This window comes from Sceloporus occidentalis, unplaced genomic scaffold (genome assembly GCF_023333645.1).
Source record: "Sceloporus occidentalis isolate IW3139 unplaced genomic scaffold, rSceOcc1.0.p SCAF_6, whole genome shotgun sequence".
Taxonomy (NCBI): Eukaryota; Metazoa; Chordata; class Lepidosauria; order Squamata; family Phrynosomatidae; genus Sceloporus; species Sceloporus occidentalis.
The window spans coordinates 92,149,116-92,161,443 of record NW_028316986.1 but is presented as its reverse complement, the minus strand read 5'-3'; the positions used below and the strand labels follow the sequence as shown (position 1 = coordinate 92,161,443).

General features: G+C 43.7%; 1 protein-coding gene across 1 annotated transcript in view; it reads right to left on the bottom strand.

Moving 5' to 3' along the window:
* The window catches only part of LOC149311106 (DBH-like monooxygenase protein 1), a 56,716-nt gene extending 45,930 nt beyond the window's left edge, over nucleotides 1-10,786 (bottom strand). Inside the window, exon 1 of the mRNA XM_089529481.1 lies at nucleotides 10,496-10,786. Coding sequence (XP_089385607.1) covers nucleotides 10,496-10,786 — 291 coding nt within the window. The remainder of the gene's footprint in view (nucleotides 1-10,495) is intronic.
* Between the last annotated feature and the right edge of the window lie 1,542 nt (nucleotides 10,787-12,328).

The window sequence follows — 12,328 nt, the reverse complement described above, 5'->3', positions numbered from 1 at the left end:
TTATACAATTGAATCAGTACATGTGGGCCATTATGCTTGTTAGGTATTTGTTATATTACAAGTAAGAGGCTGTCACTGACAGCTGTCATTCATATCATAGAATCTGATTGTTATGGGCACATGTTGGGATTGGATGAACAATACTCACAACACTGAGACCCTTGCTGGATCAGACCAAAACCAATCTGGTCCCACATCCTGTTTTCACAATGCTGATGGGAAGCGACAAACAGGACATAAGGGCAACAGCATCTTTATAGTCATGTTCCCACTTATAATTTACAGTCTTTGCAGAAACACTAACATGGTAAAGCAATGTATTTGAGAATTGAAACAATGTATTTGAGAATTCAGCCTCAAATATATAATACCCAGCTTTGAAAAACTGAGAATTATTCTTCAAAACATTCCATTTTAATAGACCTATATTTTTAGAGTAGTCCTTAACAATTAATATAGTCACAAACTATCATCACATCCTGTTAAAATGTGATGAGTCACACATCTAGAAAGACTTAAATTTGTGGCATATATGAAGACAGAAATGTATCTAGTAGAGAATGCACTAGCCAAACTTATAATGGGGACTATAATGTCTGACCTAGTTGCACTTTTCTGACCCAGTTGCTCTAAACACTGATGCATTTCCAAGGCTAATTGAAAGCAGTAGTTTTAATGTTCAAAGCGTTCTACAGGTCTGGACCCCAGTGTTTGACAGACACGTTTCTCATCATTAATCTGCCCATTCCTTGAGATCTTTCTTTGAGCATTTCCTCAGAGGGCAGTAACATAGGAAAGGATCCTCCAGTGGTGACATCCCTGCCTGTGAAAATCTCTCCACAGACGCACTTACCAAGTTAAGGTGTAACCATTTTACAAGGGAATAAGCGATGGGATGGGATTGACTAACATTCAAATATCAGCTTTAGGGCCCACTGATTATTCGTGTACTTGAGAGAACTGTTGGCTTATATTTTGTTGTCATTAACTACTTTCAAGTTGACTTCTATCTATGGTGAACCTATGAATGAGAAACCTCCAGGTCACGCCATCACCAACCATCCTGATCATGGTCGTGGCTTCTCAGATTGAATTTATCCATCTGGAATGCAGTCTTCCTCTTTTCCTATTGCCCTTAACTTTACCAAGCATTATAGTCTTTTCTAGTGAGTCCTTTCTTCTCATGATATAGCTAAAATACAAGAACGTCAGCCCTCTTGACCATTTGCTATTCTAATGTCAGTGCTGAGACAGTACAATGGCTTCCTATCAGACACAATATATGACCATGTCTCTATGTGCCCAAGACCAACACCCAAACAGATACTTAAAGATGCACTTATTTCCCCAAGTAACCCAAAATCATGAAAAGCTTCCAGATAAGCACCAGCTGAACTATAAAATGTGTGCCACAGTGACATCTTCTCCTTTGCTGTCTTTGTTTTCTAAACATATCTTTTCTGCTGATGAGGTGAGTGCCTTGAAAAAGTAATTTATGGTTATCTTCACTATTTCCTGGCCTTTTCTCTAAAGCATCCCTAAATTAACTGCATGGGTTACATCTGACTAACCAATATTCTTTATTCAGGATACTGGCTAATGAGCAAGGGTTGTAAAGCATACAGGACTTCTCAAGTACTAATGAAGAGCTATTCACAAAAGGATTTATGCCCCAAGTAAAGACTATTTTTGTGTAAGAGTTCAGCAGAAGGGTTTTACAATGCAACCTTCTTGTATAACTTGCACAAAACAAGCATTCATAATGAAGGATTACTCTCTGCAAAATGGATCTCTCAGCCACTACTTGCTGTGGGTGGGGATGCACAATTCCAGATGGGGGTAGAGATCAAGGCCTACAACTTGGCAGGAAAATTCACGCTGTGTCAATTCATGAGCACAAAAGAGAGACAAAGAGTGTTTGCTGGATTTTAAAATAAGATGCAAAACTTTGAGCTGCCTTGAGCACTCTCATGGCAAGCAATGAGTTGGAAAACTTACTTGGGCAATATTGCAAGGGCAATCTGACCACAGGCATGAAGAGACTGAGCAATTTCTCTGAGGCAGCACCCACCCTTACTCCATCAGGCATCTCTGCTTCACTGCACTGAGATGTATGTGCAGGTTTTTTCCCTGGCCTTAAACCTATTCAAAATAATCTCACCAGTCGGCAGCTACATGGTGACCAGTGGCCTAAAAATATGCCCGTGATTAGCTATATAGCAGCACTTCACAGTTCTATATAAGCTTCCCCCCCTTAGCTCCACTCTCACTCTTTTCTCTTTTCCCATCCCTCACAGAAGAGCTATTAGGCATGCTTGAGAGACCCCTCTTATTTAGATATGAGCCTTGCACTTTCCAAATAGTTAGTGCTGGGTTCCCACTCTAATCTCTGAACTCCTGGAATGCTTGGCCACTAATGCATCAGTCCCCGCTCACTCTCCCTTCAGCCACACTTTTAAAGAATGTGTCAGCCCTTTGTAAAGTTCTTTTTTGTCTTTCTGTCTCCTTAACATAATTGCACCCTTCAACCTGATTGATTTGTTTACAAGGAGGTAATAAAATAGTCTTTCAAGTTGTGTTCCATCATGCCAGATACTGAAGCAAAAGCCCCAGGTAAAACACAAATGGTCACTTTAAGAGTCCCAGAGAGAAAGATGATCTTAGCAGATGTTTTTTAAGAAGTGTTTGTGATCTAATAATGTGTGTGTTTACTTATGTGTGTGTTTTTCATAGCAATATGTAGATATTCTTTCACCTAAAGTTCACCCCTTCCAGTGTAATATTTTGTATCAGCCTTTTTCATTTGTCAATATCAGCCTTGCTTTTAACAACACACCTAGTTGCCAAAGGTGACTAGGAATTCAATGCAGGCGGGTCAGTAAGCTGATGAAGGAGGTCTGCTTTCCTCCATCCTCCTGCATAAACTCACTTGATTTGTGTGATGCTTGTAGAAGAAGTAAAGTCTCTATCTCACAGCATGAATATTCAGGGGAAGGGCAAAGAGAAACAGAGTGATCTGTCCACCTTTGCTAGTCCACTGGTTAGAAGTCATTGTTTTTGTGCCGAGGGGCTAACCTGTACATCTTTTCCAACAAAGGCAGCATAGAAATACAGACACCTAGCCTCTTGCTCAGCTTGTAAAAATTCTGCAGGCTAAATTCACTTTTTATTTACAAGGATTTTGTTTGTTTTTAACAAGGCTAATCTATCATCACATTGACAGAAGCAAAATAGATTTATTTCACAATGCATACAAATGGCAAGCTCCTATCTTTTCTTTTCTTTTCTTTTTTTTTGCATGAAACTATATAAAGCCTGTATTGTCATGGCACTAAAAAAACAACTATTGGGATATTTTTTTACTGATATTATTTTATGTTCCTTGATTTAATATTAGAACAACAGACACACATGCATAACTCAATGAAAACATGATTTAATTGGCTGCCCTGATAAGGTTATTTGGGATCTTATTGTGAACAGCCACACTGAGGTATATCTTGATGCACACTTAAGACCCATCTAATTCTGTGTTGCACTGTAGCCAATGACTTTCAGATACCAGTTACACAACAATTAAAGCCAAACATTCAGAAGATCTAAAATGTAGTATCTATGTCATAGGTAAATATTGTCACTTTTGAATATTAATGCCAACACAATTTTACCAATGCTGCTCACTAAGCAATTGCAGTCAAGCTATATAAAAAATGGCAATTTTACAACATTCTCATGTGGGCATCCACTATTTGTATGGGTCCATCTGTTTCTGCTCTTCAAGAAGACTTGAAAACATTTACCATCTTATTTTAATCTTTATAATTAGGCACAGTAATATCAGTGTAGTACTGTATAAGATTTCTTCTCATTAAGTCTGCTTTTGTGGGACATAGTAAGAGCTAAAGTAAGAGTAAAACTGAAAGATCTGAAAACTCTTCCCCCCCCTCCCCCAAACATATTTTCAGTGGCAAAATCACCATTATACACTTGCTCCAACTCACTTTGTAAAGTGTAATACCTTTCTTAAAGCTAGAATCCTAGACCTACTTAGCACACAGTAAGCCCTGGCCCTACTATGAAAAAGAGCCTCATAGGCTTGTATTGTAGCAGTGCAAAGTCTGTTTCAGCACAAAAAGTACAAAAGACGTCTTGTGGTTTTTTCAAGAGCAGCAGATTTGTTTTAGCAGGAGCTTTTATGGAACACAATCCATTTCCTTAGATATTTGTTTCTGTGCAACAACCTTACATCTTATACCCATTTCCCTATGAATAAGTCTTGTTGAATTCTTTGGTGTTGCTTTCAACTTGTTCAGTGATCTCTTGCAGACCAAAGATTATGCAAAAACAGAGTTTCTTTGATACTGATACTACTTTGGTCTAAATTCAGTTTACTAGTCCCACTAGAGTAAGTCAATTAAACCAACTGTTGTTAATTCCTGTCAAATTGACATTGACTTATGGGGACCTATGAATAGAAGACCTCTAAGAAATCCAGTCATCAACTGCCCTGTTCAAATTTTGCAGACTCAGGGCCATGACTTCCTTGATTGAGGGGCTTGACAGACCGCCCCAAAGGGGCGGTGGGATACTGACCCTTTCCTAGCTGGATTGGGGCCATGGCAACCTCATGCTGCGGCCCTGATTCAGCATTTTGAGGGCACAAAAAGGAGCTGTCCGGGAATGCTGCCTGCCAACACAGACACTCACACAGCTGATAAGAGCCTGCTGGGCAAGATAAACATGCCGAGCTGCCAGCAGTAATTCCTCCTCAATGTCAAACAATGTCCAATAGAATAAGCCACTAGCCAGTCCAAAGTTCAGGATTACAGAGAGCCACAGTACCAGTCCAGTCTGAGGCCAAGAGTACCAGAGGGTTGTCAAGTGTCCGGTCTGAGGTCAAGGATTCAAAGGCAGGCAAGAGTCTAGGAAGCCAGGAGCCAGATCAAGCAGCATTCCCTAATGATAACTATTAGTCTCTGGCAAGAGAGCTCAATGTGTGCCAGGTGCCTTATATCTAGCTCCCTTATCACAGCTGCTGACTGCTTAATGAGCGTTTCTCAGCAAGCCTCTTGGAACGGCGAGGGCATGCCCTTTCTGAACTCCTTTGGCTAAAGGTAGGAACCTCAATGCTCTGCTGCTTTGTGTCTCCCAAGTCTGGCCCTTCTACTGGGGCAAGGCAGGGCTGCTGAGCCACAGGCTCCACTGGAGAAGACCCCAGAGAACTAGGGTCTGTCTGAGCCCAAACCACTGGGGCTGGGAGAGCAGACCTGGGGCCTGGCAGGGCAGAACTGGGGCCTGGCACAGCCTCAGGTTCCTCCTGCACCTGAGCAGCTGAGTCCTCTGAGTCCTCCTCCGAGTTCTCCTCGTGGCTGGCCATGACAGGAGCCACAAAAAGTGGCTCCTTTTTGCACCCTGAAAAAGGCATCACAGCTGCAGCAGCGTGTCTATATGACACTCCTTCAGCACTGTGTCGTATGGATTCAACACAGGAGGAGCGCCATGATGCCACATGCCGTATGAAGCAGCGCACGGCATCATGGCACCCTAGGGGCAGAGTCACGGTATGTGTCATCTGGATGCAATGCCCTGATTTTGTCCCCAGGCCAGCCTTCAAGCAGGTCTGTACAGGGCCTGAGTCTATCCACCTGTAATGGGGTCTTCCTCTTTTCACACTGCCTTCCACCTTGCCAAACATTATTGTATTTTCTAACGAGTCATGTCTGCTCGTGATATGTCCAAAGTATGACAATCTGACAGCTTGGCTTCTAGGGAGAGTTCTGGCTTGATTTGCTCTACTGACTTATCATTCAGTACTTCATTCAACGAATGCACTCTAGTTTGGACTAGTAATTGGATTTAGGCCCTAGTATTCTTATGCAGCTTTGGATCAAGATTAACATACAAAGCTAGGTGGACAAAAATTTTAATCTGGTATAAACTTCTAGTCTTCCTATCCTGTGGTAAACTTTTACTTTCATTTATGAGCATTCTATGCGGAGACACTGTCATGGAATTTTTCTGAGGGCTAAATCCTCTAGATTTACATGCTTGTTGACACTGTCAAAGAATCTAAGGTGGATAAGACAATTTCCTTATGCAGGAGCCCTTCTAATTCTTCCTCCACCAAAGCTTATTCTTCTATCATTTATTTTTCTAATCTTAAGCAATCAATCTTACTCACGTCTACTCAAAAAAATAAGTTCCACTGAGTTCAGTAGGAATTAGTCCCAATTAAGAATGGAAATACTCAATATATATCCACATCCCCAAGAAAGAGTATACCAGAGATTGCAGTGACCTCAGGAGGACCACTGCATTATTATGAAAGCAAAATGCTGCTCAAAATTCTATGACAAAGACTTTTGCCATATATGGAGTGAGAAATGCCAAGATATCCAAGCTAGATTCAGAAAAAGAGGAGGCAATGGGGATCATATTGCAAACATAAGCTGAATAATAAAACATACCAAAGAATTTCAAAATAAAATTAGCCTGTGCTTTATACTGTCTTATTAAAAAGATTGTATGTACAGCGCTGTGTAAATTTACAGCGCTTTCTAAATAAACATTAAATAATAATAATAATAATAACAATACATTATAGCAAAGGCTTTGATTGTGTTTTGCATGAGAAACTATGGATCACTCTTTAAAAAATAGATGTGACACTACATTTGATTGTTCTGATACATAACCTGTACTTAGGGCAAGAGGCTATGATCAGGTCAGAATATGGAGAAGTAGATCTGGCTCCTGGCTTCCTAGACTCTTGACTGCCTTTCCAATTGGCAAAAGGGTCAGGCAAGGCTGGATCTTATCAATCCATTTGTTTAATTTGTATGCCAAAAATATTGTATATAAAGCAAGATTAGTCTCAGAGGAATGAGGCATGAAAACTGTAGGAAGGAACTTAAGATATGCAGATGACACCATACTGCGAGCAGAAAATACCAAAGACTTGGAACAATGACTGAAATAAGTCAAAGAAGAGAGTGCTAAGGCAGGTTTACGGTTGTGCATTAAGAAAATATTTTTTATTCTAAAAATAATGACCATGGCTGATTTAAAGCAGATGACGAAGACAATGAAATAATGAAAGATATTCTGTACCTTGGCGGAGTCATTAATCAGAATGGAGATTGCAGTCAAGAAATCAGAAGACTAGGACTTGGAAGGGCATCTATAAAGGAACTAGACAATATCCTGAAGTGTAAAGATATATCACTGAATACTAAAGTTAGCTTTATCCAGCTATTTATTTATTTCCATTACTACATATGGTTGTGACAGCTGGACAGTGGGGAAAGCAGACAGGAAGAAAATAAGCTCATTTGAGATGTGGTGCTGGAGAAGAGTTCTGCAGATATTGTGGATTGCTAAAAAGACTAAGAAATGGATCCTAGAGCAAATCGAACCTGAACTCTCCCTGGAAACCAAGATGACTAAACTGAGACCATTGTACTTTGCCATATTATGAGAATACATGACTTCCAAGAAAAGACAACAACGCTTAGCAAAGTAGAGGTCAGTAGGAAAAGAGGAAGACCACATTACAGATGGGTAGGCTCAATCAAATAATCCACCCCCTTGATTCTGCAAGACCTGAGCAAGGCTGTTAATAACAGAGTGACTGGGATGTCTCTCATTCATGAGGTTGCCGTCAGTCAAAGTCAACTTGCCAGCAATTAACAACATCAAAAGAATGTATAGCAGTGTTCACGAACCTGATGCCCTCCAGCTAACAGATTACAACTCCCATCACCCCCCACTAACATGGTAAATATATCTAGAAAATGTCAGGCCAAAAATCCTACAATTTGTTTGTTTTTTTAAAAAAATCATCTATCTTCTAATTATTTGGTATAGAAAATTCTGATTGTGTTGTTTTTAAATCAAGTTCACATTTTACTTCTCTAGAATTCTAAATTTGTAAGTGCAACCTATCTCAGTTAAAAGTAAGATGAAATCGTTGTGAATGGAAGGAAGCATAAATACTAGGTGAATATAGTCCAGGCTTTGAGATATTCAGGAACTGTCCAATGTTCTTTGAATCACATTTCTCTTAGACAGTCCATCTTGGGAGTGCTTGATCATATAGCCCCTTTGTACATAAAAAGAAATGGGCAGGGATAAGTATATATAAGTAATCCTGCAGAGTGCACTGCACACATTAGAAACTGTTCTGAGGTTGTATCTGTACTACATCATGTAATAGAGACACCGTTTTTGTGTTGAGGACCCAGACAAGTTTAAAATATGTAAGGACTGCAGAACCAGTTCTCAGGACCTGTGTGATTTATAGTGGCACAAAATATGAACTGTGGACTAATTCCAAGCACAGAGTTGCTGCTTCTACTATGTCACTTGTTTCAGTAATTATTGTGCTTATCTACCAACAAATAGTTGGCAACACTGATTCCTGATGGAGCTCCTGCTTGAAGAATTTGTGCAGCATTCAAGTGAATGCTGCAGCTTGTCTGTCATCATTAAAATGACTAAATTGGGAGCTGCAATTTTATGCATACTTCAGGAGTCTGTGCCCCTGAACACGGCCACATTTACTTAATAAGGACCACAGGATTGCTATGTCAATGTGAGACGAAGACAGAAAGGTAGGACCTATACACATATGTGAAGGTTTGCCTCTTTACTGCAGGGCCGGATGAAATGCAGTGCTCCAGAAGTTGTTGGACTGAAACTAGCCAGCCTAGTTCTAGCCAGCCTAGCCAATAGTGAGGGATGGGGGGGGGGGGGTTTACAATCCAACAAGATCTAGGGTTGGAGTCCAACAAGACTGCCATTTTGTCCATCCCTGCTGTAGGACTGAAACGGTTCCAGGTTGTGTCCAGAAGCACCCAGACCTATATACTCCCAGGATTCAGCCCAGGGACATAAAAGATTTCACATGTTTACAACCATTTAAACCCTTCTGCTTTTGTCAGTGTGGGAGTGCCAACCCTTAAAAATGTCACACCTACCAGGGATCACCTGAACACCATGGCATATTTTAATGCTAGTAACATATAAGAAATATTGCCTCTATTTAATGGTAAGATAGAAAACTCACAAATATATATATATATATATATGTATATGTATATGTATATGTATATGTATATATGAAAAGTATCAGTACACTTTACACTTCTTTGGTCTTTCCTCTTCTGAAATAGGCCTATCAGCACCAGGAGATGAAATGAGGCACACTTGGAGAAATCATCTCAAGCATGATGCCATGGATCAAACCTTAATACCCCATCCTTCCTTGTCACAAACCGCCATAAGGTGGCTTCCTTCTGCTTTGTTGTTCCCCAGCAACTATCGTTAAAAGTGAACTTGTCACCTCATCCCCATCCCTACCAGGTTTTAAGTTTCAATTGACATTCTCACACACAAGTGAAAGACCCACCTCTGTTTATCACACAAACCCCTAAAAGAGAGAGAGAGAGAGAATCCAGCCCCTTCTGTGGCTCTCTCTTCCACTGTTGAACAGCTCTTACAGGAAAGCAGTGCTTGCTAATATTTAAGCACCACCAAAGGAATGACCTTCGTGAGAAGAGAAGAGCATCTCTGACCATGCACAGAGGGCTCTCACAGTGAACAACTCCAGCCCAGCGTCCTAAATGGGGAGGGTTTGGGGTTTGGGTTCCCTCACATTTTTTTAATTAATGTGCAAAGACAATCACCCCCTCTGCTTACTTATCGTTTCTTGTTGTTATGGGCCTCCTCCAAGTCATGTTGGGCTTATGGTGAGCCTATCCTAGGGTTTCCTTGGCAAGCTGTCTTCAGGGGGGTTGCCCTCGCCCTCCTCTGAGGCTGAGAGAGTGTGACTTCTTGCCCAAGGGGCATCTCCGCCTGGTGCGGCTCCTCCCATAAAGCAGCCTCCCCTGGCCCAGGGCCACCAGGCGTCCTCCTTTTCCAGTCCGCGAGGAATCCCCCAAAGGCCCTCCAAATGCAGCCTGACTAAGAAGCCGGGACTGGCATTTCTAGGAGCCTCTTTAGCTTTTCCATTTCTTCCAAAGGTCCTCCGCTAGGAGCCTGACTAAGAAGCCGGGACTGACATTTGTAGCTTTCCTTGGTCCTGTCCTCCATTTGCCCCAAAGTCCTCCACTTGGGACGTTGCTAAGGAGCCTGGACGTGCATCTCTAGCAGCGGGGCTTTTAGCATTGATCCCCAAAGGTCCTCCCCTCGGAGCCTGACTAAGAAGCCTGGATTTGGAGCTTTTCTTTGGTCCTGTCCTCTATTTGTCCAAAGAGTCCTCTACTTTGAGCCTAAAAGAAGCCTGGGTCGATATCTCTAGGAGTATTTCTAGCTTTGATCTGCTCCTGTCCTCCATTTGCCCCCAAAGTCCTCCACTTGGAGCCTAACCAAGAAGCCTAAATGGAGACTTCCAGGGGCGTTTCTAGCTTTTCTTTTTCCCGAAGGTCCTGCTGCCCTGGGAGCCCAAGAAGCAGCCGGCCTGGCTCTCTCTCGGAGGAGGAGGAGGAGGGCTCACCTGCAGGTAGGGCTTCCCTCGCTCGACGCCCCCGAGGACCAGGTCTGCCGAAGCCATGGCTCCCGTCGGGGAGAAGCCCAGGCCCACGTAGCCGCCCGTGCGGACCTCCAGGCGGAAGGCCAGGGCGCCGGAGCCCCTGGGAGCCCAGGAGAGGCGGAAGCGGGAAGCCCCGTCCAGGACGGCGCTGTGCGGGAACTCCGGGGCCCCCAGCAGCAGCAGCAGCAGCCCCGGCCCCGGGAGAAGGAGGAGCGGGAGAAGGAGCCAGAGGGGGAAGAAGAAGACTAGGCGCATCCTCCTCCCGCGGAGCAGCAGCAGGGCTGCCGTCGAGTCAGAGAGGCTGGGAGGCAGGCAGGGAGCCTCAGCCAGCCAGAGCAGCAGCAGCAGCAGCAGCAGCAGGAGGGAGAGGCGGCGGCGGCGGCTGAGGAGGGTCGCCCTCGGGGCGGGACACGGCCTCCTCCTCCTCCTCCTCCTCCTCCTGCTGCTGCTGCTGCTTCCCGCCCCTCCTTCGTGGCTGCCCTCCAGGAAAGGAGGCAGGGACACCCTTCGTCTCCCTCCCTCTCCCCTTTCCTCCGCCCAGGAGGGGCTCCCAGAGGGCCCCCCATTTGGAGCACCGCTCAGAAGCAGGCCTTGAGAGCTCTTCTTTTGAGCAGACATGGCCCTCCTTTGCCCCAAGCCCTGTCCCTCCATTACCCCTTCTCCAATCCAGGAGGATGGACATTGCTAGAGGAGTGTTTTGGCCTCAGGGTGACCAGACATGGGCCTCCTGTCCCTCCGTTTCCACCTCTTTCTGTCCAGGAGAGACTCCAAAACGGCCCTCCATTTGAAGCATCAATAAGAAGCATGCAATGACATTTTGGGGGGGTTTTAACCTCAGAGTGACCAGAGGTGGCCTTCCTTTTCCAGAACCTGCCCCTCCATTTCCACCTTCTTCTGCCCAGGAGGAACTCCAGAAGGTCTCCCATTTGGAGCATCACCATGCCTATATTTCTCCTCAGAGTGACCAGAGGTTGGTCCTCCTTTTCCAAGACCTGTCCCTTCAGTTTCACCTTCTCCAATCCAGGAGAATGGACATTTCTAGTAGGAGTGTTTTCTCCTCAGGGTAACCAGAAGTGCTCCTTCTTTTTTTCCAAGACCCGTCCCTCCATTTCCACCTGCTTCTGCCCTGGATGACATTTTTGGGTGTTTTTACATCAGTCTGACCAGAGGTGGTCCTCCTGTTCCAGGACCTGTCCCTCCATTTCCACCTTCTTTTGTCCAGGAGAAACTCCAAAAGACCCTCCATCTGGGGCATCACTCAGAAACATGCTTTGACAATTTTCACCTCAGGGTGACCAGAGATGGTCCTCCTTTTTCCAGGTCACATCATCCATTTCCACCTTCTTCTGTCCAAAGAGAAATCCCCAAAGGAGCAGGACTAACTAAACAGCATTTCTCCTCAGGGTGACCAGGATCTGTCCTTCCATTTAATAATAATAATAATAATAATAATAATAATAATAATAATAATATGTTTTATTTATAGACCGCTATTCCGCAATGATCATAGCGGTGTACAATAAAAATTGCAATACAAAATTAGCCCCTACCCACCCCCTCACTCCCTCCAGGCTGGACGAAGACAGTTGGCCGTGGAGGGAGGGCTCTGTCCCTTCAGGGCAGTCCCGATGGTGTTGGACCCACCCTCTCACTCCCTCCAGGCTGGAGTTTCAACTTTCTTCCTCCCAGAAGGAATCCCAAAGGTTCTCCATTTAGAGCACCACTCAGAAGCATAGATTTACATTTCTATATGAGTGTTTTTATCCCAGGGTGACCAGTGGTGGTCTTCCTTTTCCG